The sequence below is a fragment of the Lagopus leucura genome, unplaced genomic scaffold (assembly GCF_019238085.1).
Source record: "Lagopus leucura isolate 7727_CA_CO unplaced genomic scaffold, USGS_WTPT01 Super-Scaffold_100157, whole genome shotgun sequence".
Taxonomy (NCBI): Eukaryota; Metazoa; Chordata; class Aves; order Galliformes; family Phasianidae; genus Lagopus; species Lagopus leucura.
In genome coordinates, this window is record NW_024962334.1 from 32,571,201 (window position 1) to 32,598,838 (window position 27,638).

The 27,638-nt window shown below is 35.5% G+C and overlaps 1 protein-coding gene across 1 annotated transcript in view; it reads left to right on the forward strand.

Moving 5' to 3' along the window:
- PLXDC2 (plexin domain containing 2) overlaps positions 1–27,638 on the forward strand; it is a 233,021-nt gene that overhangs the window by 146,611 nt on the left and 58,772 nt on the right. Inside the window, exon 5 of the mRNA XM_042888938.1 lies at positions 24,728–24,850. Within this exon, the coding sequence (XP_042744872.1) occupies positions 24,728–24,850 (123 nt within the window). The remainder of the gene's footprint in view (positions 1–24,727; positions 24,851–27,638) is intronic.

A 27,638-nucleotide genomic window follows, 5' to 3' on the forward strand; every position in this document is an offset into this window, starting at 1 on the left:
TTTTCCAGCCTCTTCATTATAATAGAATCTCTTTCTTGGCATCAACCTTGTGTCGAGGCAGTCCTTGCTAAATTCATTACCATTGCAAATTGTCAGATTGATATCAGCCAGTTGTCTGAAACAAAGGGCTTTGAAATAGGTTACCATGGATCTTTGTCAGTTTTGGCCTGGGACCTAAACTGGAATCTAAATTTCTTCCCTCACTTCTCCTTACAATTTTTGCCTTGACTCCATTCCCATCCTTTCCTCCTATCAGTCATTTGACTGAGTGACATGCCCAATCTTGAAGCTTCCTCCTGCATATGCTTGCTCCTGAGGAGATCTTTCCAGATATAAGCAGGGAAGAAGAAACATCTACGATCAGCTAGTAGATTAACTCTCTGCTGAAGTGTTGATTTTGTTATAAGACTGTCATGAACGTTTGCAGGGTTAGAAAATGGAGTGTTATTATTTTTATAGAATGGTGACCTCAAAAGCAAGCCATTGTTTTCATGTGCTTTATTTCCACTTAATTCAAACAGTTTCTTCATGTTTCTGAGCATTGATGGGACTATTAAAGCAGTTTTTATTTCAGGTCTATTACCACTAAGACCATATAACAGTAATAATTCCACATATGACTTCTTTCTGGTTGTGATGTGCAAGTAGATTCCCGGTTCAGCTTCCTAAGGCTGCTTGTGGCCATGCTTTTCTTGCATGTTTCCAGGAAATAAGATATCCAGAATGACTGCAAGTTCCTGCTCTGACTCACTGACAAGTCCTAATCTTAGCTACTAAAGAGTAGGGAATGAATAACCAAGGGTGTAGGCCCAACTGTGCATCTCCTTCAAGTGTTAGCAGATTCAAAGCCTTCTTGTGTTTTCCAGAGACAACACTGGCATAACTTGGTAGAAAGGATCTGCCCTGTGTTTCCTGTTAGAAGTGTTTTAACCTGAGCCATTGCTATACTAAATCTGTTCCAGCTGACATAGAGCATATAACTCTATTAACCAACCTGAAAAAAAGAAAACCAGATCTTGTAAAACCGAATCACAACCTTTGATACCTAAGGGGCCAGTTATCTTGAAAAGTACTTTTGTAGCTATTTATTTACTCAAGTGGAAATGGTTGTTTTTAATTTGAGGCTCCTATATGTAGTAGTCTGGGACAGGTGTGCACGTCTGAGAGTAGTCTGACTCTAATGACTGTTGAAGAACACTTGGATGTGGGTTGTTCTAAGAGTCAAAGGACTTTATTGGCTTGCTAAAAGTGACTCTGGCGTTATCCTATTGTTTCATCAAATAAATAAGTTTTTATTAATATAAAAGGTTATTAACAGGATCAAGCTAGCTTGGTAATTGGTATAGCATGAGCTGAATGGCAGTAGATGTGGAATTCCATATATCTCAATGGGCAGATGCAGTGAAGCCAAATAAAGCAAGTTGTTATCGTTGTTATCAGGGTGTTATTTAGAAGTAGCTTGATAGTGCAATAAAAGTAAATTTCTGTACGCTTTTTTTTTTTTTTTTAACTGCAGTTTGTTTTCTGCTTTCATTCCTGATCTTATGTGGGGGAGGCATGAGGCATAAAAGAATGATATTATCTCAGGAGTGTTCACTATGATTCTTAAATTCCATCTCTTTCAGTCCTGTGCATTAAATTACAGAATTTGCTTCTTTGGAGTAGTTTTCTGTGCTTTATAATTAAAAGAGATTATACATATTATCCTTTTTATTTTCAGATTTCTATCTCCTAATTTCTACCTGACTAACAGAATGAATTGCAACCAGTATTTTAAGGTCAAAATTATGTTCTTAAACCATGAGTCACATTTCATTCACAAAAGATGTTCTCTAATCTGTTAGACCTGGAGACTTTAGAGCCTCCTTAACATACGCAGCAATTATGTGAAATGTACACCTTCTTTTTCCAAATAATGTGCTCCTACCTGCTGCTACTGCTTCATTTCCTTCACCTTAGCAGCTTTGAGCTGTAAATTGTTAAGTGTCAAATTGCAGTTATGTCAGCAATTATGTGACTCTCCTCCTCCCTCAAAAAGTCTATGTCCATGTTTTCAGGAAATATTCTTCAGATCTTCTTGAAAACATATTATGTTTTCTTAGCTGTTCTACTAATTTCCTGGCTTCTTTTAAATAGTAACATGAAAGAAAAAGCCACTTTTTAAGTTGGAGGAGATACACTTGCACTGCCTTCAACATCCAGCCAACAGCTCGATCAAATGCACAAAAATCTCTCTTTAAAGAAAACTCCAGAGTTTTTACAACTTTTCCACAAAACCCATAGGTTTTATGACCGTTTTAGTTATTAAGTCTAACTTTTAGTATAAACATGGGCTTTTTATGATACAGAAATGAGGAAGTTGTACATTCAGCTGTAAAAATAGTATTTGGCAATAATTCAAATGTATTCACTCAAGATGTGTTGAAGAGTTTTGGTAGAACCACTTCTGTCCTTTGGTACTTCTGAGAACTTGGAATGTTTTTAAATCTTGTCCTACTTCTCAAACTGAAAAGTATAATTATTCCAATTTTTATAGACATATTTTTCGCCTGTTTTCATGGAGGAGAAAAGGACAGCAGACGTTCCTGAGGAGTACCAGTGATTTTAACCTAGCTAAAAAATACCTTAAGTGTATCTTATCAAGCACTCTGAAAATAAATTGTTGGAGTCATTTCATTTTCTGATAGACAAACTATATGGAGTTTATTGTCAGTGTTGCTTATTGAGAATACACAGTTTTGCTGGATACTGAAACAGAGCACAAGTAAAAAGTCTACCCATAAATGTACATCTTAAAAAGTTGATCCATTGTAAGGTATAGCAGCACAGTTATCAGTTATTTCAGTAGGTTTAATTATGTACATTTAAAGTGTAAATTTAAAATTTACTATGGTAAATTGTGTACTTTGTTTACCATAAAACAAAAAGGTAGAAAAATATATGTGAAGTACTTTTTATCCTTAGTATATTTTAAAACTCAGGTGGTTGTCAGTTTGCAGACTGGAGTTTTATGTGTATGTTTTATTGCTAGGAAACTAACTTACTTCTGTCATGTATTCTTGTTAAGTTCTTGTTAAGATTGAGGTAATTGGAAGAATCACATTTGTATTGAATCTTGTACAATATTGTTTTCCTTTCACATATGTTGAAGGTATTTATCTTCCAGGCAAAATTATAGTACTGGCTAGGCAAGCTCAGGAAGATTCTAAACTATTTCTGTGTTGACGTTTGTTTTGTTAAAAATTTAGTGATTCTGGCCATCAGTTTAGATATTAAAAGTCAGCTCTACTAACTGAAACCTCTTAAACTTACTAAATGTTTAAAAACTAAATATTCAGTGCTTCCTATTTATAAATCTTATTTTTTTTTTTCCTAATACAGCCATGTATTTCTGTTTTTACTTTGTATTCACTTTACAAGGATGCCACATTCAGGTCAGTTTTTTTCTTAGTTTTGCTTCTAAATGATGCCTTATACAATGAAATGTAATCACCTTTATTGACTTGCTAATCCTCTCGGATCACAGTGTCTGCTGTACTTGCCAAGGTGTAGTCCATAGAAAGCTGCCCCAAAGGAGACAGCTCTTCAGTTTTACTTCTTTAGGGGAAATCGATTGCAGAAACTGAGGACAAGTAATAGCTTTTGTCCTTCTACAGATGTTTGTAAGGTTTGATCTTTTTGATGTGTCCTGTATGAAATTGCTCGTCAGATACTTTTTCTTTTTTTTTTTTCTTGTAATGATAGGCACCTATGAGACACGTTATAACATTTTTGCTCTTTTATCTGTATAATGTTCTTTTTGGGAAAATGTTCCTTTTAGAATAGTGCTAACTTATAAAAGGACATGAATTCCAAAATATGGAGCTACTATTCCGTGCTAATAGATGCTTGGCATTAGCATGGTATGGCTCAACTTTGAGAAAATTCTGAGGTTAGTTCTCTGTCTGTGTATACTATACCCCTCTGTATGATGGGTAGTTAGATGATCAGAGGGTAGAATACATGACTTTTCATTGGGAACATCCTGACTTCCCATTTGTCTCTTCTTCAACATCACTCTCAGTAGTCAGATGCATCCCCTCCACTTGTTGGAAGCCTGACTACTGAAAGAACAAACAGCAGTGTTTGTAGACACCTTATCAACTTGTTGGCACTAAGGCATAACTTTTTGGTGTGCGCATTAATTGTACTGGAACTGAACAGCAATTCTGTAGAATGATGGTTGTGTTGTAACAGTTAAGTTATGCATTTTGATAATATGGCAAATAACTTTGTCACCTTGGTGTATTAATGTAAAACTGAGACTGTGTGGAAAAATAGATGTTTAGCAAGCAGCCAACCTGTCCTTTAAGCAGGACCAACAGTATATTCTGGTGGTCTCCAAAGATAACAGTATACAAGGATAAACTTCAATGAAAATAGAATGTAAAGTGTAGTGGAAATGTGAGCTCATTTTGAATAGGTTTACAGAGATCTTGTCATCTCATTTTCTGTGGCAGACTAATACTCTTGTTTATATTTTTACTTCAGATAATCTAATATGGGTATTCTCTTTTTTTCTTTTCTTTTTTCTTTTTTCTTTATACTTCGTGGCTCTCTTTAACATCCAGAGAGTCTGCACAACTGGAACAGTGAAATTAGTAATATTATAATTTTTACTCATTGATCAAAAGGTCAGTTGAAAGACATGTTTTGTCCTCAGGATGTTTCTGCGTGTAAGTATTAGGAATTCTTTTCTCTCACATTTTATTATAATGAAATGAGTCTGAGAATAGTAGAAAATTGTACAGATTGGTGGGACCTCATTCCTGGAGATGAGGAGAAAAGCCCCAGCCTGCCAAGGAAGCATTGCTCAGGTTAGCTCCAGGAAAATTGAGGTCTTTTCATAATTCCAAAAGATGATGACCTAGATGAGTCTAGTGTGTCCTTAAAAGGCTACTTGTCCTTAATATTGAGTGGACATTCTTTTTGGATGTCCTGGTTGTAGATGCAATAGAGTTGATTTTCTTCATAGGGTCTGGTATGAGGGTAAATTTTGTTTTTAAGAGAAATACAATGTTAATAACAAATAGATGCTTTAGTTGTTGATGAGCAGTGCTGTGCAGAGCCAAGGACCTTTCAGTTTCTCAGCTTCTCCTGCTGCCCTGTTACTGACAGTCTGGAGGCACAAGAAGCTGCAATGGGACAGAACCAGGACAGCCGAGCTGAACCAGCCAAAGGGATATTATGTACTACATGGTTGAAAAATTGTAAGGAGCAGCCACTGCTTGGAGATTGGCTGGACTGCAGTTGGGAGGTGGTGAGCAATTGTATTGTGCATCAATTATTTTGCATATATAAATATATATATGTGTAATTATTATTTTTATCATTACTGTTATCTTCTTTCTCTCTTCCATTTCTATTTTATCTCAACCCATGATTTCTTCTCTTTGAGTAGAACCCTCTGAGTTCTTCTCTCTGATTTTCTTCCCTATATCATTGGGAGGTGAGAGGGATCAACAAGCTATTGTGTGGTACTTAACTACCTGACGAGTTAAATCACACCATGGGGAAAGAAGAAAAAACTGATTTGGTAGGACATCCTATGTCTAGACACAGTTTATGGGAATTCTGTACTTGGAACAGTTTTGGAATATGCTTTGATGTAGCCCCAGAAAGATTATACATTGACATTTCTTTGATTTGAGTAAATATATGTCAGAGAAGAAATAAGGGGGAATAAAAACTAACACATCCATTTTCATACATTTATTTACATGACGTTGGATTTATGAAAGATATAAATTACTGGGTTTAGTTGATATAAAGCTATGGTAGTCAGCTTTATAAATCCATCTTTAAGAGCTTGAGACATTATGTAACTAGTTGGGGATTAGGGTCATTTTACTGTATTGCTGTATGCCATAAAATGATGATAAAAATATCTGGACTTTCTTATGAAACATTATTTTCTTTCTATCCCTCTTCCTCTGATAATATTGAATTTTAGTTGTGGCTATACTTCTGCTTTTGTTCTTTTTTTTCCTGGAGATTTTCATTTGCATTATCCTGGAAGTTTAGTCTTTTTTGCTATCTGAAGGTAAGAGCAAAGGACAATGATCAAATAATCAGCTTTTCATGTTTTGTCTGCTGTATTTAACCTGACAGGACTATCTCAGGCTTGTATTTGTGTTCTATCCATTAGTTTTTTTCACAACATATATTAGACTTCAATTTCAAACAGATGAATCAATGAATATGTTTTTTTATATTACTTCATTCATCTCTGGTCATATCAATTCTTTGTGGTCTGTTGACTGTCTCAGAGATTCAGTTTGATTTGTCTCTTGTCTTACTGTCTCTAGTCATTTCATTGTCTTCTTACTGTTATTTTGGCTACTGTGCATTGTTCTTATTTAAGAATGCTGCCATTCTACAGACAACTTCTGCCCATATTTCAGTATATTCTCAAACTTTAAAAGTGTAGAAAGAGAACTTTATAGCTGAAAGGTCAATATTATCTCCTCAAAATCTGTAGATTTGTAATTGGCTTCAGCAAGACTGGGATCAATCTGTGACGAAGTTTAGCCCTATCCTCTTATTGTGTCTCATCATTAACTGAGACTGAAAACTGCTTGTTGGCAGAACAGTGCTGTTTATAACAGACTTATGGTAAACCTCACAAACAAAGACTGAACCTCTGATTGTGGACTGCACAGGCCAGCCAGGATAAATAATCATAGAATCTTTGAACAGTTCCGATTAAGGAACTTCAGAGATCACTATATCTGGCTGTGTACTTAAAGCAGAGGGATAGTAAGTGAGCCTTGCCTAAGATATATTTATTTCTTCAATGCATTTAAATACATGAAGTGTGGAGGTAAATTTTTAATTAAAAATCGATATCAGAGTTGCAATAAAATTTGAGATTAGATATTTTAACTTTCAAGCAATGTTAGAGAGGTAAAGCCACAGAATATGCTTAAGATAGGAACAAAAAATTCTGACTAATACAGGAAAATGAGTTTAGTATTGTGGAATAAGCATACGGTGGATTGCCTGTAGGCATCTCTGCTTCATAAATATTCACCTGTCCTTCAGGTTCAGCTGTAGTCAAAGAGCAAAAGCTCTCGTAGACTCAGTCAAGCAAGGCAGATCACAGACATGGGGGACAAGGATCCATTACAATTCTGTAGTTTTTGTTCCATTTAATTTTTGTAAGACGGCATGGACTTATTTATCAACAAATTCATCTTTATGTTATTAGACCAATTCACTGTTTTCATCTTAATTAGTTGTTACGCAGTCCTCAAATAAAATTAGAATTGAAAATAACTACTTAAAGCTTTTTCTTAAATGTGGCAATATTCAGGTTATTTGGATCACCTTAAAAGGAACAGAATGAACTACTTCCATTTATTTCAGATATTCTGACCAATTCTTTTGACCAGTTATGCTGACCAGTCCTTACCATAGAAAGAATTAAGGCTTAACTGCTTTAGTGGTTGATTCCATGAAACCAAAATTAACTTCATGAAACAATTTTCCATTCATCTGCTCCAGATAATCAGTGAATTAAAATCTCTGGCCTAGAACATCATTTTCTGTTACTGCTATAAGGAGATTCCAACTTAGTATATCACAGATATACTGTGATAGATATCACAGTAGTAAACCTGAAGAAGAAACAAAAGGTGCCCCTGTGATGGGCGAGTGAGTAGAGAAACTTCATGGAGATGCTGAATAAAAGAAACTCATTGTAAGAGCTTGATTGATATCTATGGATACCTTCTCAAACTTGTAAGAAAGTTGAGAAAATAAATAGCCATAAGAATAATAACTCAGTGCATTATCAGTTAACTGGATGATTAAAATGAAGAAGCATTTGGATTTGACTCTAACCCATCAACAAAATGAACACAGTGTATGTATGAATTTGTAATGTGATGTGCGTTTTATGAAAGAAGAGTTTCCATAGCAACACAGCAGAAAATTGATAAATGAGTTGTGGTGTGATCTGAACAGTGCCTCACCACCAGGTAAAGTTTGAAGTAGTAGGAAAGCAGCATAGTTATCAGCAAACTGCAGACCATTTGTGTAATTCAGCCAGCCACTTAATTTTATTCATGGATGACTCTAACTTCATCCTGTAAGATTGCCCTATTCTATAACTCTAGTTTCTCCAACAGTGCAATTTAAGAATGAAATTGTTCTGCCCTATGGGGCAGGCGATAGCAGTTTCAATAGTATGACAGTAAATACAAAGAACCATGACTAGATTAGTTTAGCAGATCTGCTAGTGCTTTAATGACTTTGGTCTCCATTAAATGTTCTGTTTCCTAGTATATCAACTTGATCTCATTAAGCTACTGAGTTTAGAAAGAAAAAGTCATGAAATGCTCATTTACAGAATTATTTTTTTTTGTGCAGAACTTCTTATTAGTTTGAATAATAATGGATATGGCAAAATACATATACTAGTCTTGCATGCATTCTCTTTTATTTAGTCATAGTAGAAATGATTTCTAATTGTAAAAGAATCTCAGAAACAGAGTGGTTCTTTACAAACTCCCTTCACATGTTTTTTATATACATTGATATGATTCTCCTTTAGCCTTCTCTTCTCCAGGCTGAACATTCTCAGTTCCCTCAGCCTTTCTTCATAGAAGGATTGCTCCAGTGCCTTAATTATGTCAGTGACCCTTCACTGGACTCGCTCCAATAGCTCTCTGTCTTATATTAGAGAGTCCAGAGCTAAACACAGCACTCCAGATGTGTCACATCAGGAATTAGAAGAGGGGAAGGAAGAATCACCACCACCTCCATCAAACTGCTGACAGCACTATTCTAAATGCAACCCATCAAGCAACAAGCATACTTTTTTAACCTTTTTGACCACAAGGTCACACTGCTGGCTCATGTTTGACTTGATGTCCAAGAGCACACAAGGGCGGTTTTCTGAAAACCTTTTCAGCTGATTAGCCTCCACTATATATATCTGTAAAAAGAATGAAAACATAAACTTTGAGCTTCAACTAATGCTGCTTCCCAAATCGTGTTACTTCTCATCTACGTCAAATAATCATAAAATAGGCCAAATCAATTACTCTATGGTCATTACACCAACTGTGACCTGTGAGTTTTTACCAGGAATAAAAAACAGATGCTTTAGATCAAATTTCAGTGTAAACGGCACACTATGAATCTAACTACAGACTCTCGTTATTGAAGGAAGAGCTGCATCCAACTGCGAGAGGAGGAATCTTACAAAACTTTTCTTCCACTCTTGGTATTTTTTTGCTATCAACAAATGTATGTTCAGTTGACTTTCATCAGCTAATTTTATGAAAACAGAGCGAAAAACATCTGGAAGTAAAATATCGTAGTATACCTAGCTATGTACTTTAATGAGTCTCATTCCATTGATTCCAAGTATAGCACATAGCACAAATAGCACATAGTCTCTGTATAGCAGTGCATGATAGCAGGATTAGAAAGACTAAAAAAAATGAAATCTGTGGAATTGAAATGCCCCAAAATTTTAAAAGAGTGACTTTTTGGTTTTCTTCAGGAAGGGAAAAAAATGCTTTTGTATTTGTAAATGTTTCTTGTTCAATTCATCTGATTTTATTTTTTTTTTTTTTTTTTTTTTTTGAGATCGTGTTGATTACAGAGGTCTTTATCAAAAAAGTTTAGTTTAGTAATCTATTTACGTCTCAACACAATCAGACTGGATTCCGTTTAATTGCAGTTGAAAAGATATTCTTTCTGTGAGGTCCTGCTACTGCAAAAGAAGTATTTACATTACTGTATATATAGTAGAGGCTTCATTATGTGGCAGTAATGAAATAAAAAAAGACTACAAACGAGGTAGACTGCTCAGATGGAGGGAGGATATAGGATGTCACAGTGAGTAAAGGTCCTTTCCAAACAAGCTAAAGCTCCAGGAATAAGTTGCTTAAAATTGTGTGTTCCTTAGCAATATAATAACGATAATAAAAAAAGCTTTATATAGGAAAAGGTAGTACATAGACCCAAGAGAGCTTTTGATAAGCCTTTCTATAACAGGGTAAACATTAGGTAGTGCCTGAACATAACATTATGAATTCTTAATGTCCCATCAACTCCCTTGCCTGGGAAGTCAAATGATAACCTGGCAGGAGTTTCTTACGCAGCTTGATAACAAATACCTTATCAACAAGCATGCAATTTTTCTTCCTATTTATCTGCTGTTTTAAAAGTCACAGCCACTGCCTGAAGTAAATCTTCATAGCAGAGCATTGTAGCAGTACAGCGCAATTTCACTTTGCTCCCGGTATAGGAATTCACTCCCATTAAGAGCAAGCCATACCTGATGAGCTAAAGGAATGTATTATCAGCAGACCTTCACTCTGAGAAATGGGGTAAGAGTAGGTTGCACCTGCTGAAGGTAGATGATTTATCTCAGTTCAATAAGATGCTCATATCTCTGCTACCAACACCTGTAAACATGCCAATAAATAAAATGAGCAGTCCTTTGCTGAAATGCAGTGTCAAAATATGTGAAGATCTTGCCAACGGGAGACCTACCAGGGCAGGAAAATGCACAGCAATTTGACGTGCATTTGGGGTAGCAGCTAAAAGCAGCTTACAAGAGCTAGTAGACTTCTCTTGTTCTAGTTACATTCAATAATATTTTATGCAGGAGGAGAAATAAGCATTAAATATTTTTGAGCAGGAAAAGATGCAAAATCTGATGTTATTACACTGCAAAAAAAATTATTAAGTACACAGGCCATGTAACACTGATAATAAATTGAAATCGAAAGAGTGACTCTTAGGCATGGAATCCCTTGTTCTACTATTTTAGAAAAAATCTCTCAGAAACTTAGTTAAAATTAGGTGAAGCTCAGAAATTTCTTGCAGGGTACCAGTAGTGGAAAAGATTACAATGGTAACTTGGACATCAGAAGACTACTTCATCAGGAAAGGCCCAAAATGTTGAGTATATGCAGCCTTTAGAAAGAAGAGAAGACTTCATTATAGACTAAATGCTTAAGAGGTTAGAATGAGTGTCTTAGGAAAGATCTGCTCTGACAAGAATGAGAAAGCAAAAGAATTTGGCTTGTAATGTTGTGAGAACTGACGGAAAACACAAACTTTAATGTGAGCACAAATGGATCGATAGCAGTGAAAATGTAAGATATGTGCAACTGAATAGTGAGTGCTACTCTGCATAGGACTAAGTCTTCAATGATGGTATCTTAAATTCCTTTCGTAGTCAGCACAAAAAAGGGGAAAAATCAGGGAGTACTTTGGTAAATCACAGCACCTCTCATAATTCCCTTTCCTATTGCAATTCCATTCCAGCCCCTGCAATTCTGTGATTCTGTGATTAAGGGCTAGTTTGGATTCAAATATAACATTTTCAAGTGGTAAGTGTAAAAGGGATTCCAGCATTTTCTCGGAGACTGGCAAAATTGTACCTGGGATATCTAAGAAGAAAACTTGTCAATGATTAAAGTAGATTTCATGATGAATTTTGTTGCTAACACAGTCAGGGAATGTCTATGCATTGTGTTTCACTTTGCTAACTTGGGAGTTCAACAATACTGTCTTAGGATATAGCAGAGTGTGAGTATTTTGTTGTGTGTTCTCTGTGCTTCAGACGCTATCAAGATAGATGCTTCTCAAGTGGATGTATCAGGTCATTTGCTGGTTTTATCTGATGTGCACTGTGTGGGAGTAGTAACATTTTGTCATTTGTACATAAAAAAACGTGCAGCAGTTTCATTCAGGCATTTACCAACAAGAGCTTCTACTAGCTGATATTGGTACTGATATTTGTCTGTTCATGAAACTTCAATGGGGGAAGATTCCAGTAGGGAAGCAGGATTCTGGTTTTGAGGGCATAAAGACTGTAGCATGACGTTATTATCATTACTCTTTCAAGATTGTAGACACATAGTGGGTTTGTATTCTACTGTAAGCAAAGGGTCTGGTGCCAAACATCAGTACTGGTGCATGGAGGCAGATCCATTCTGTGATGGGGTTTTGAAGAAGGTTTCTTCAGGATGATAGAAAGGACAAAACTTTCACTTCTGAGAGTAATCAGAATTTCAGAAAAGAGTTTCAGAGAAAGTAACCAGCCATGGTGTTCTCCTACTTGGGTTAGTGCACTGCCAGGGTGGTCCTGTTTCAGCTTTTCCTTTGGGAAGCTGTGGAAGGAAAAGGAGCACCACAATACAACTCTGTACACAGTTGCACTCAAGCAATGGTATCTTCTTTAGAGCTTTTCTGATCTTCGTTATAAGCATATATTATTTGCATAGAATCAATATAAGTCACATCAGTTACAGAAATTCCTTGCTCTGCTTTTTGAGGTGTTGCATTTCTGCTTAAAGTCAGAATTTGTGTGAAGACAGTAAAGGATGGTTTTATGTATTTTTATGTCTGTGATGAATTTTAAAAGCAAATAACCAATGCAGTATTGCAGTATTGCATCTCTGGCATTATAAGCCAGAGAGAGCATCCAGGGAAGATGTAAAATGTCTATATTCAGAATAGTGGGTTCCCAGGAAGTGGTCTTCTCTGGGGAATGAGGTGTGCTGAGCAGTACATTACAATTCTGATGAAGCCCTTATAGCATGACAGATGTAGAATCAAAAACTTTTTGGTACGTTTGGAAGCAATGAAGCTCAGTAGGGCCAAGGCTCAGTGTGGCTAACATTGTGGGAGAAAATCTCCTGTCATGGTTCAGTGAGTCCTTAGAATCTTGCAGAATACCAAGGTGTGGAAGAGCTACTGGTTTAACCCTCTTTTCTCCTTAATGAGTCCTTTTGCACCATCATTGTCTGAATCTCCTTCAAACTATTCACAAAATTTGCTCTATAGTTTTCCTAATATACTAGAGCTTCTTTCATGTTTTGGTTTGGTTTTTGTTTCTTGTTTTCTTGTTTTGTTTTGGTTTCTTTTTTTCCCAGCATATAATTCTACTACCTGGAGATCTGGGGAAAAAGAAACAAAAACAGAAAAAAAAAAAAAAAAAAAAAAAAAAAAAAACAGTTTACCCACAGAATATTTGCTCACATATACAGTTTTCTGTCAAGAAGCAGAAAACTTCTGTGCTTCTGTGTCCTTAATGTTGATTTATAAATCTTTGGTGTGTTCTTCATCTCACTTGTCTGCATAGATAGCTCAGATGTTCTATGTAGCTATGTGTACTTTTTCCTATCTTACTGTCTTCAGTGCATGTGTCATTAATCCCCATGATAAGAGCCAGACTGCCTTCTCTTGGAAGCCACCATGAAGTGTCCATGTTTTTAAAGCAATTACAGTTCCAATAAATAAACAACTGAATATGACCTGCAACTGCTGTGCACAGAGACAAAGCACAGACAGAAGTGGCATTTGCACGGGTGTTTTAAGCTCTTTCCACAAGCACTGTTCATAATGATGCAAACAAACACTGACTCTACAAACCACTTGAGCATTACATCTCTACCTAAAGAGAGGCAGCCATAGGCCCAGACAGTATTTTTTTCCTCTTGATTACATATGTCCAAACCCCTCGTCCCCCCTCCCCATCTTTTCCAGATTCAATTCCATCAAATACAAATACAAAATAAGAGCATTTCTAAGTGTTTCTATCTATATTTATATATTACGCTCAGCTATAGTTTTCCATCTTACTGATATTACTGTAGTGTCTTGTCAGGCTGAAAACATCCAAGAGAGAATTTCTGAATGTTCTGCAATGGTTTTGAAGGAAAGCAGTCTGTGGCTTTTAAAATGAGATAGTCCAGTGAATGCTGGAGAACACAGTGCCCTGTAATACCTTTTCAACTGAGTCCTGAAACCCAAAGAGGATGGGCAGCCAATTGTGTGAGCGGATTTGCAAGGAATAAATAGCACTTATGTTCAGGTATGAGAAGTTTCTTTTTTATTAAGTGCCCCAAAATGTTTATCAGGCAGGACATTTGAAATTTTTTCTTAATTTCTTGACAAAGATCTTGTCAAGAAAAAAAATTTGAAGTTATTCCTCTTCATCTGTTAAAAAATAATTGCATTTGTATCTTACCAAATGAGATTATGTACTCTGAAAAAATAAATATGATCCTCAAAGAATGAACATTTTAGAATGTATTCAATTAGCTCTTTCTATCATTTGATTCGTTTACTTGTTTCATCAATAAAGTCTGACGTATCAGTAGATGTGGCTTCAGTTTGCATATGTGATTCAACCAGTTTTATGTTCTATCTTTTCTGCTTATTTTTTTAATATTTTGTATAGTATGCAGTAACTTAATCATCTTTATCATGAGGATAACTATAGCTGTAAATGGATACATATATAGCACACTCCAATATTGTTCTGCACAGGACAAATAAATAACACTATTATAGAGTTCTTTCCAACCTTTAAAATTCTATGAAGTAAGTGTTTTAAACTTCTTTCTGAAGAATCCCATAGTGGCAACACCCTGTAGTGTGGGTTGTGTGGGAAAAAATCTCTTTTCAGAGATAGAGCAACATCAAGAGACAATTTTCTCAAGAATCTGCTAATTTGTTGTAGCATAGACCTTATCCTTTTTTATTTTGTTGTTGTTGTTTATTTGTTTATTTTGATGTTGTTGGTGATGATGGTTTGTTTTGGTTTGGTTTTTTTGCTCCTGTGATGCCTTGCTAACATCAATCTGAAAGATAGAGGTAGTTCCAGGGAATTGCAGCCCTAAGCTGTTGTTTTTTTCTCATGTGTCATTGTTAGTTGTGCTGCTTTGAACCACTTTATGGTGATTTCCTGTTTGCCTCCTTGCCTGTCTTACTGTGATTTAAACCTACTCCACAGTCCTCTTTCATTATCTGCAGGTGACAAAAGTTGTGGCTTATTTTCTGATAATCTCTCTGTTGATTTGGTGGGGCAGTTTATTTCACCATAGCCATTCCAATAGCAGCTTGTGAAAACAGCAGCTTTTGGATGGGAGTAAAAGTGATTAGTTCTCTGAAGCAGCTGTGGCAGTTATGGTAGCAGCCAGGAGGATGCCAAATCATATTTTTATGTACTTTCAAGGGAAATAAATAGTCTGCAATTTTTTGCGCAAGCTGAATGAAGTAAAAAAAAAAATCATAGGTTCTCCATTTTTCCTCTGCTGCCATTCATGACTTCCAACAGTGAAGACAACTGTGTGCTCAGGTGGTAGCTGAAAGCAGTTTTGTTTCTACATTTGCCTGTGCATGCTTCCTGGATTCAAACCTTAAGATCTTCATTGCTTTAAAAAAAAATAGAATGTGTACGAGACTTTATTTTGCCTGCTGACATTTTCTGGGAGGTAAGATTTTCTTCTTGAATCTTGTGGGTTTAATCCATTACTGTCTCCTTCATTATTCATCCAAAAGGAATTGGCTAAAATGCTCATGGAAAAAAATATTTCCACTTTTCTATAGCTGATATCTTATGAGAAAAGCTTCCTTTTCTGCAGCATACAGATATTTTCCACCACTCAATGCTGGAACTGCCTTATTGAGATTACAGCTGATGTTTGTCTGTCTAAGAATGTCTAAGACATTAAGAGTAATCTTCTAGCTGCCCTGCCACAGCTTATATCTTTTGGATGCATGAGAAGTCCTGGGGCTAAAGTTACTTTCCATAATATTGAAAAGAATTAGCATATGTTCTTTGGGCAGAAACAAAATGTCTTTTTCTTGGCAAGTAAGTTAAAACATAATTATGTTGTAACCTGCACTTTGGTTTAGGAGACAGGGATCACCATTTATGTACCCTATAATTACATGGTATTTACCACAGATATCCTACTTCTGCTTGTAACTTACCATATGATTAAGTGACCAAAATTTATAATCAGTGAAGTGTATGCTGCATGATATGCATCTTCCACATAGTAGAACAGTATCATAAATAAAGAATTGGTAAAACTGGTAAATTAAGAATTGGTTTTAAAAGGGTCTGTTCCTGGGGAAAAGGGTCTAAAACCTGGGGAAAAGAGGACTGAGGAGGGATATGATTAATGCTTATAAATATTTGAAGGAAGGTGGGAGACAAATGCTTTTTGGCTTTGGTTTGGTAGAGATAGCCATGTTGACAGAAGCTGATGAAGAGGGGAGACAAATTGCTCACGGAGATATGAGGAGTAGTGCACCAAGTTTTGATCACTAGGGTGAAGTCATGGAAAGGGGCAGAGCTGTCTGCGACTTCGTTACAATGGCTGCGTTCAAGGGGTCCTTTCAGAGAGGGGATACAGAGTGTAGTCAGAGACCACCCTGATATGCCTGTGAATCATGAAACCAGGTGGGAATCGGGCACCAGGCACGCATGGGCTTGCTCTCCTGAAGCGCAAGGCATGGATAAATGTCTTCTTCTGTCTTCATGTTCTGAGACATATTTTCACTGCTAATTAGTCCTGCCTGAGAAAGTCCATACTGCCTCGCATCTCTAAATGTTGTGCCCAACATGAACAAATGTGATGGAGAAACAAGGAACTGGAGAGTACATAGATAGGCAGGATGTTAGGAGTGGTAGTATGGGAGAATAGACACAGCAAAAAAGATTTTGAGTATTTTCAAGTTTGATACTACAAGAGTTTTATTCAAAGATGAACCTTATTATTATTATTATTATTATTTATTTAATGTTTTAAAACCTCAAAATACCACTTTTCCTAGTTCCATACAGACATTTTATTTATGACATCTGTACAGATATGAAAATATTTTATCCAACCAGTAGAGATGTATACCAGAAACAGAGTGCAAAATTAGATTTCCCAACAGCTCTATTCAAGTCTCATACCAAGATTTAGCAGTACCAAGGCTACTGCAATGACACAGCTGCTAAGATATTCAGCCTAAGCAACATAATGCTTCCACTATCCTCTTTTCTCTGGTTCCAGCCTGTCTAGCAACAGTTCTTGTCTCTGTTTGGCTGGAGTGGAGAGGCACTTGGGAGCTATCCTGTGGCAGTATCTCACTGAGTAGATACTGTATTTCATACCTCTGTCCAAGAATTTTCTCTGGGGAAGTATGCTTTTGATCAAGAAGGAACTGATACAAGGCATTAGACTTTAAGTTATCTTTAGGTTTGTTTCTCCTTAACTTGAAAGAATTCCCAGTTTGGAGTCATGAAAAACATATAAACAGATACATCGTTGAGGGTTACTTGTAGTCCATAATGGTGTCTTACTTACAAAGGTTCATATTGCTCCCTTGTTCTTCCTAGTGACATCTAATAACCCCCTGACAATGGATGTCATGTGGCATGTCAGAAGGGAAACCTTTACTGAAAGAGTTTCATAAAACAAAAAAACCCCAAGTTCCTTTGCTCAACTGAATGTGGGATAGTCATTAGAATGGGTTATATTCCACCAGATCATGTATTTTTTGCAACAGTCATGAGTACCCGGGAAACTACAGCAAACTCATAAATACATTGCCATTTACTGGGTGACATGCATTACACATTCTCAATTTTTCCAGATAATACATTCAGTATTAACAAAGAAGGAAGAAAAATAATGGTGAGAAACTCATCTTCTGATCTAGATAAGGTAGTATAAAAGTACAGCCAAGAATATGAGGATTCTGGCTGGCTTTTCTTTTTTCTCTCAAGTACACATAAGAAATCCTTGTAGAGGTTACGCAATTAAGAAATAGTGCTTTATATTTATACCTTCTTGGGTTTAGCTTTCAGATAGCCCACTTTTCAGGCTGAAAGAAGAGGGTTAGTGCATTCGGTCTAGCCAAGGAAAAGCAAAGCCAAAAAATCCGTTTAATCTGTCTCTAATTCATTTTTCCTGGCAGGGTGTAAAATAATATAAAATAGCATGAGACTGATACATTTTTATACACTGATATTGTAAGCCCATTAAGGTATTTAACTTTCATGGATTGTCTGAAGGATATGTAGATGCTGTTATCCTTTAATTATACTGTAATCTTAGTGCAATTACCATGATGCTAACATTCTTCCACAATATTCCACAACAATAAATTAGCCATTTAGGAATAAATGGCATTACTTAAAGCTTACTTCAGTGAAGTATAGAAGAAATATTAATATAGTTATATAGGGCTGCTTTTGAAAATACATGACACTATCTGTTTCTAGCATTCATTATTCTGGTATGTTTTAGGGGTGTAAAATTATAGCGTATTCTTGAATTTGCTTAATTGTGAAACAACTGATGGAGACATATCTGGAAAAACACAATGAAAACATATTTTACATGCAGTTTCAGGGACTTAAACACTGATGCAGTGTTTGTCAGGCTCACCAGTTAAATATGTGAGCAACACGATTTCTGATCCATTTTATTTCCCCCGTGCTACATCTTGCCATTTTTTCCCCTGAACATAAACGTGTCTTCTGTGTGCTTTAGTGGTGTAATTCCAGTAACAAGGACAGACAGACAGATCAAATGTTTACTGTTACTGCGTAGAAGATGAAAGAAGTTAAGACAAAAAAAATAAGCAGTCAGAAACATCCAATAGGACAACAGAATCATCCTGTAACTAAAATGCATGTCAAATTTTGCAGCTATTCTCAGCAGCTACAGACAAGGCAAGAATTGTGCTAGTTAATACAGCTTAAATACCTTCTTCCTGTTTAGGGACCTGATCTGGTTATTTTCAGTTAAATTCTATGATGTTGTTTATAATTACACTAAGGCAAATTAAGTATAAGAACGGGGTTAAACCAATGTAGTAACTAGTTCAATAGTATCTTTGTACAGCGTCAGTCTAAACAAATGCCTTCTAATTTAATGAGAACATGCATTTGAAGTAGTGATGTTTTATCTCTCTGGAGAAGAGTAGCAGCAAGAGAGCTGAGGCTTTCCCTGTTATTTGAAACAATTACATTTATTTTTAATAAAAGATGAGCAGGAAGAAGTGTTAATGTGTGTGGAAGAGCCTGGTTTTTATAGTCTCATTTATGTGGCACAAAATATAATTGTGTTTCTTATTTGAACAAAGGGGAGGTATTTGCAAATTGGTTGTTTTGTGTGCTGCAAGTTTGAAATTAGTTTTCTTTAATAGTTAATGATAAATATTTATTAGATGCTAATTTTTAATAAAGTTTGTTTACAAAAATCTTTTAAAAGATGCAGAAACGCTGGTGAATAACAGAAGAGAATTGTCTGCTTTAAAGTGGCATTTTCCAGTAGTAGGATAATTGAATCGAACATCAACGATGCTTTTGAAACATAAATGCATACCGTATTGAGTTATGCTGGTGTTGTACACCTTATATCAATCTTGGTTGATGATTATTTTTGTAACAACACTCCTAAAATTTCCTGGCATTCAGGGGAAATCTTGGTTGTTTGGGCATACGAGGTCATATCTTTACCAGACGGTCACTGTGTTCTCCAGTGTCTTTCTCCAGTGAAAATGGGGTCATAGTGCACTGGAGAACTCTGAGGAAGAATTTTTGATCCACTTTCCCACTTTTTTTCTTTGGTGCAGTAGTATCTCTGACAACTGAAGACATCAAGATGGCAAGTGAATCAGTTTTCCCTACTAAGCTGTAAGGAGCTTTTCTTTGTCATGATAAATGATGTCCAGCTCTGCTTGACTAAAAGCCAGGCATGAAGTACTTCTTTGGCTCCAAAGCCAATTACAGAGTACTGTTTTTTGTTTGTTTAAATAGGCCCAAGATAAATGTTTTATCTCTTCTGTCTTAGTATCTTTTCCATCGTAGATGAGGAAGTAGATCCTCAGATGAGTTAACGTCATTCTTCAAACAATGTATAATTACTAGGCCGAGTATTAAAGTTGTGAGAATTTTGAAAACATTTGTCTATATGGTACTGTACTTGTGCTGATTCTGATTTCCATCAAAAAAGATCAGTACCCTGGGTCTAAAATGGTAAAGAGGGAGTTGAAGCACCATTACCCATGAGGTAGTTTGGGGGTCACAGGAAATATCACAGGACAGATTGCCTCAGAAACCTTTGATTATGCTGAGACCAAAGCAGAAGTGGCTAGAGAATCAGGAAGCTCCTGCCAGTTCTGCTGCAGTTTTCTCTCTTGGCTGCACAAACAGCTTTCAGAGGGATTTGGAGGAAAATGAGAAGTTGTATGCGCTCACCCCATTTAAATAGGAAAATGAACTGGGAGAAATGAAAGAAATAGTTCCTCTATTCAGCAAAACATTTCACTGTGCGTATGTGTTACTACATCTCTGCTAAGCCTGTTTCGTATTTGAATATACAAACTAAAATCTAGGCTTTCCCTTGGGTGATCTGGGTTGAAGCCTACCCTCTTATGGAAACCGTTTCTGGTTCTGTTGTTTTGGAAGCTGCTCTGTTATTTGCCTTCTAGTTTATATGCTGCAAGGGCACTTGAGTAAACCCACACTGAGCTGTATGCTTGAATGCAAGCACTGCCTTCACCCAGTGATTGTTTCTCTCATGCAAAACCATTCATTGTTCATTAACTGTAAGCAGGCTGTTTGTTTTCCAGCTAAGTAACCACAGTTTATGCTATTAATAAGAGTTTTAATGTATGGTTTCACTTAACATTAGGTGCCTGATAAGAAAGTAAGTTATTTTTCAAAGCAGTCATTTCTTTCCTGTAATTCTTTTTATTATTATATTTAATATTTTGTATGCGACAGCTTTTCTTTCTATAGGAAAGAAAAAAAAAAAATCTGTTTTGAACTCCAGGTTCTTGTCTCACACTTTTATTGCTTTTTTTTTTACTACATTATTTTTCACTTATTCTTAAGTTCCAAGAATCATCTTGTCAGTTCTCTAATCTGGAATTAAGCTACTTCTGGAAAAAAAAAAAAAAAAAAAAAAATCATCTGTCTTTCGCTTCCCTGTGAGTCAATATTTTCAAGCACATTCTATGCCAAAACCAGCTTGCTGAAGATTTTCTGCCATGGTCTGGAACATGGTTGGGTTCCAGCTAATGTGGAAGGTGAACTTTTAAAACACATAGACTTTGTAGATTTTAAAACTGAAATTCATGTCTGTACTGGGAAATATGAATGCTTCTATACAAAATGTATATGAGCCAATACATACTATCATTACAAAAATAATGGTAAGAGTTTAGTTCTCTTTTTTTTGTTTTGTTTTGTTTTTTTAATGAAGTTTGGGCCAAACTTATCTGACTTTTAGTCAATCTCTATGAAAAAAAAGGAAATACAGTTCTATTTTTAGTGTCTGTGTCAAACTGCTTACTGGTGTAGAAACAAAGTAGTTAAGAGTATTCCTATTCTTGCTAAATGCTTTGGTATTTCAGGAAGAAAAAGAAATATTGTCTCATATTCTTATTTCCAGCAGAGATCATTTTGTAGAACAAGCAGTTTTATAGCTTTTTTTATGAGAACAATGTGATGACTATTTCAAGGAGTAATTCCACATCGACTTATTTTATTACTGTTATTTAATACCATTATTTTTGTTATATTTTTCTAGCAGCTGCAGTCATCCTTTTTCCCCTGAAAATTTTCTTTTTGCCAGAACATCTTTTCCCTTTTTGAAAGAATGGCAGGTTGTGCAGCTGGCATCTGGCAAAGTTCAATCCACCTGGTATTATGTAAGGAGTCATAATTTTCAAGAAATGCTGAGATTCTAACATGGAGTGTACTCATCACAAGTACAGAGGCATATAGTTATGTATATTCTCCGTATATCTCTGCTTTTAAGGTATGACCAGTTATTTTAGGTAATTTTTAAAAAATCACACACAATATTATAATCTAAACTGGCTTTTGCTCTAATTCAACTAGATGCTAAAGCACCAAACCAGTTTACTGTAGCATCAGATACATAAAACCAGTCTCTGTGTTACCTAACATGCAGTGCCTTAGAAGTGAGAAGATGATTATCAGTATAGATATTTCATTTTTATTTTGCCTGCATAATCCCATGTTTTGTCATATCTTTATAGATGCACAATAGCAACTTCAAAAGCCTCATTGTCTGTGCTGCTTTGAGTATGTATTGTTATTCTGCACAGCAGGGAAACATTATAAAAAAATGTCCTAATTGATACTGACTTTGTGTGCAACAAGGATTAGGAAAAGGAAACCACAGAAATCTTACTGTGCATATTGTTTTAATCTTATTTTCAGATTACTTGTTTCATCAGTTGTGCCCTCAGATCATGATGTGCATCCAGGGCTATTCCACTTAAGCCACTGAAATGACAGGCTAGTATAACCAATAGAAGTGATGGGAGAGCTCCTTTTTATCATGTTTAAACTTAAGTGAAATGTTAGAGATGGTTTGCCAACCCAAAAGCTCCTACTGAAATAGCTGTGCTCTTTTAGAACAGAGTACACCAGTTTTCCAGTTTCTCAAAAGTTTTCCAGGAAAATTTCCTGAGCCAAGAAAGCTACTGCTGAAAATTATAAATTGCATCAGATAAAGAGGATATTTCAAAGTGAAGAGTTCTTAAATGCATTTTGAAATCAACTGAGGTCCTGTATCAAGAAAAAATGTTTTGACAGTTTAGTAGCAATATATATTTATTACATATCTATTTCCCGTAGTTTTTGTGACTGTTCTTTTGCTCATTATGAGGAGTAGGAATACATCCTCATGGATTTTTCAATTGGTTTTAGCATTAGTCCATCCTTTGTTTTTGTTAGATTTATATATTCATGCGAAACTTACAGTATTCTGAGCACTCTTTCCTGTTTGATAACATTCCAATGTTTAGGAACATATTTAGATATAGTACTTGAGAGATTTGGAAGAGAGTACTTCCAGCCTCTTGCACAAAGGAGAGATTAAGTGATTCAGGAAATTGTAGGTCTGAAAAATTCTTCCTGACTAAATTAATAACCCATGAGCATTTGCCACTGTCAGAAAATTAGGTCACAAATAGTATTAGCCAATTTTCTACAGAATTCCATTCAGGAATAAGTTAGTTTTACATTTGCTGCTTTAAGTTGTAGTGACAGAGATAAAATGTCCATGCTCCACAGTGGCTACAGCCTCTGAATGTGTGGGATGATTTGAAATGACTTTGTGTTTCTTTTCAAGTTGTTCCAATGCAAGACTGGAGTTCTCATTAGAATGATCTTCATGCAAGGCCTGCCTGCTTCCCAGCTATCGTCCACCTCATGCTTTTCATTTTTGTCTAAAGTAAAGCTGTGTCCAGCAAACACTTGGAAATACACTCTTTGATTACTAATCACCTGCGCTGATTGACTTAGTTATGTGTTGTAACACAAGCAAGTCTTTTGTTTTCCTATTGTTTTCCTATTGAAAACCTGAAAGGGAAACTGTATGTAAAGATGGGAGCATTGCATAAGAGATGAATAAGTACTGAAGTATTAAGGCTAGGAGCAACACAGGAATATGGCTTCAGAGTTTCTGTTATCTTCAAATATTAAGGAGTGATTTCAGGGTTATAGACCTACCTAAGACTGTGTTAAAATACAAGCATACATGACCAAGGAAATAATACAAAGCACAAATATTTTATGAAATTTTATTTATTTAAAATATCTAAATAGACAGGAGGAAGTGGTTCTCAAGGCAGTGATATTTTAGAAGTATGTAGCAATAAACAGGAAAAAAATGAAATGCATTTCATGGACTATGCTTTGACAGGACTGCTGGCTACCTTAAAACGATGACTAATGAAGTCTATGAATGACTTGTAAATATGTGTGAGTGTTTTTCATTTTTTAAATGTCTTTTCTCTGTGTCGATTAGCAAAAGAGAAAAGGTTTCATTCTAGGATTTAGTAGATTGGACGTTAAAATGCTGTGTTCTTTGAATACATAGGTGTGCTTTAAATGATGTAAAGGTTGCCTAGATCACCACCTTGGTAACAGAATTTTTCAAAAAGAACTTAATAGATAGAATTTAAGAATAGACACTACAGTGGAATTAAAGTTCTGAAGTCAGACTGTGTTTGGCATTTAAAGATGTTAGTCCCTCTGTTTAGTTGGAGTTCATGAACCTTAATGCAAGTTTATTTGTAGAGCATAAACTGTTCAAAATGGCAAGGTTTTTCTGCCATTTAAGTGCACAGATGACTGTTTTTCCTCAGAGGAAATACTTGAATTCCAAACTAGGTAGAGTTTTTAAGTGAGAGCTGCTGATGGAAGCAACCCAGGATGTACAATTGTCTGAAGACTGTTGTGGATTTGGGGATGAGCGGGAAAAACTGGTGAGATCTGACAACGCAGAGAATGTTCCAGAATTACATCTTGGCTTACAATCATGAAAAAAGCCTACTTGTTCCACTCCTCATTTTATTTTTTTTTAAAGATTGGCGCTTCTGGTTGTCTGAATTTGTATCTTACTCTGTTTCTCTACAAACAGGAGAAAAGATTATCCCAAGTTCTGAAGAGGTAATAATTTACAAAAACAAATATGTAGATAAATAAATAGCAAAAAGGCAGATTGCTGGAAGGTGTGGAAAAAACTATGGAATATACATAGTGGTAAATGACTCATTTTGATAATGCCATATATCTGCCTTTTGTCCATAACTGGAATTTGCCTTCCTTGTGTTTGCTCTGTTTTTGTGTTCTTTTTCTGTATGGAAAATGTCTTCTTGAAGTAGTGGTTCAATTGTTTTTCTTGGATCTTGTTCTTCTGACAAGAAGATATCTTCCTGCAGTTTTAGATCTTATTTAATTCACTACAAAATTGGTGGTGGGATAAATTTCTCTCAGAAGACCCTTTACTGCTCTGGCAATGCCTGTTTAAACCTGCTATTCTATTAAATCTTTTCAGAAGTTACTGAAATAGTCACAATATTTTTTTCTTTATTGTAGGTTTCATATATACTGGAGAAGTTGTGCATCGAATGCTAACAGCTACACAATACATTGCACCCTTAATGGCAAATTTTGATCCCAGTGTATCAAGAAATTCAACAGTCAGATACTTTGATAATGGTATGTAGTAGTCCTTCATAAATAAATGCATCTGTGTCCCTTGATTCTTCATATTTTCCTAAATATTTTTGAAGGAGAAACTGAAGATTTTTTTCAGTATCTATTTTTATAAACTCACAGGCTATTTAAACCATGTGGCTAGACATCCAAAAAATTTCTTTATCTATAAAATGGTTAGAGATTCATCAGTTCTTTATCCTAATTGGGTAGATTGCTGTCATGTATCAAAGTACATAAACTAGCAATGTGTTTTACCAATTTTAAAAGGAAAGACCTGACTTCTATAAAAGTATAAGTTCCTGTTACTTGAAAAATTATACAGAAAATACTGTCCAGCCCCTTGTCTAAAATGGAAATAAAAAGTATTCGTAGAGTGTAATACCAAGTCTATACAGAAGAAGGGCAGGTATAAGGTTAATAAACCTGTCAAAGACTGAGTGTCCATGGAGTTCCAGGATTGGAATCCAATACGCTCATCTATACCATGTGTTCTCAGCAGTCCCCTGTAGAAAAAATTGAAGGGTTAAAAGGCAAACTGCAACGTTTGCTAAGTCAAAACTCTGTAAAATATTTCAGGTGCCTTAAAAGTGTGGAGGTTTTTTCATGAATTCGGTTATAATTAATATTTTGAAAACATAACGTATGTGATTAAATGGCATTCAGCTGTCTTACCTCAGGACTTTAGTGGTTGAATGCAATGTCACTTATTCTTCACTCTTAATTTAAAACCTAGGGATAATATCAAAAAATCTGTTTTTTTTTTTTAAGTGTTCCTTGATAAGTCTGTACCATCCTTTGTATGGTTGTGCACAGTGAATTAAAACAAAGATTAAGAACATGTCCAATAATACATCCTATTTACAATCAGGTGTGTACATTTTTATTCTTCAGGTCCGTGATCAATATATATCCTGTCACTATTTTAACCAAGTCATAAATTTCTCACATTCTCGTCCTTAGTTGTTAAGAATTCAACAGAGTTGCATGAGAATATATTAGTCCTTGAATATTCTAAGAAAAAAAATAACTGTTTTCATTTTTTACATTATCTGAGACCATGGCCTGAGATTTGTCATCTTTCCTGAAAGAATTACAATATTCTGGGAAAGATACTATTGATTATCATTGTATTCCATACAAGATTCATTAGCTTCTATCACAGGGTTGAATATATTTTTGAAATTTTACATTCTTCCTCATGCATAAGTTATGATGATCTTTAGGACCAAAGGTTCTTTGGGACAAAGAATTTGCCATCTTACCCTAGATTTTTTTAAAAGTGTGAGTTGTCTCTTCAGCTCCTTATAACATATTCATTACTGTCTTATCCCTCTGGGCAAGTGTGCTGGGTTAGAACTGCATCTGTATTGGAAAAGCACAGAGTGTGGTGACCTGTCCACCATTGTGGAGGCAATTGCCTACATTCACATGAACCTACACAAGTGTCCTTGGGAATGAGGAGACAGTGTTTTGGAGGAAGCTGACCTCCGCTTTAGTTTGGTATTCTGACTTCTGGACTGGCTATAAATGTTTCTATTTTTGCTCCAATAGTTTTAGCAGTCCCTCTACATTCCTTTAAAATGAAATTTAGTATATTCCAATAAGAATTAATAATTAACAGTTAATAAATTTGATTGCAATAGGAAAAATGCAGAGAAGAATGCTCAAATTACTGAGCATGTGCTGTATTTATGAAAGACACATGGGCCAATGATGCAATGTACTTACTGCAGTATGCACTAAAAATTTGCATGCTCATAGTTCAGTGACATCCTTTGACCAGATATATTAATAAAAGTTACAACTCTGAAGATCTGTAACAAACAATATTTCAAGGATATATCAAAAATACTTGTCTAGTAGCAAACTGAGCTACCCTGAACACTCTGCAAGAAACAAAATTAAAGTGTTGTGAATCAAAGCACATAACTTCCATTAGCACCAAAACAATAATATGTTGGGTACAGTGTATAGTCTTGGAGACAAAAAAAAGAAACATTTTCAGTAAACACAACTCTGGTGATAAGTGTCTTTCAGCCAAGCTACCTGAAAGTATCTGTAACCCTCAACATCTGTACAACATGCTCAGAGGATATGCAAGTCACTTGGGGTACATTTTTATTGCAGTAAGCGGATATTCAACAAGAGAACTCCTATGAATATTAACAAGTCTCTTACAAGTAAATCTCTGCACACCAGACTTAATATTTACTCCAGCTATGAATTGTGGTTTAAATTCAAGCTATATTTATTTATTGCCGGTTCCTAATATTTTTCAAGTTGCAGAGCCTCAACAAGGGTTTGCACTATGCAGAAAAAAATTAACACTATTTATATTAATGCATAGTTAATGGAAGAATATGAGTTCTTCAAATAATAAGTTTCACAAAACAGATGTGTTATTAGCACATTGCTTTTCGAAGTCTTCATGGTGTATATATGTAAACATATCATATGTAGATAGTGGAAGAAAAGCCATGGAGGCACACCTGTGAATGTTGGATTTTGTTTCAGAGATTCTTATGCATCTCCAAACAAGTTATCTGGCCACTCTTGATTTAACAGACTCGTGTGAGTAGCTGAGGTAGTTATTTGTGGCACTGTGATGTCTACCCTTAAGAAGATTTCATCTGCAACTTATGTTTGTATTATCTTCGGCTCTTCAGATGCTGGGCTGAGTCACTAAATAGAAAAATCACTGTTTTTTGTTTCAAGTAACTGCAGTTAAGTACTTTTCCTACAGTCAGTTAATATTTTTCTCACATTTTTTCTTCCCTTTGCCTCTCTA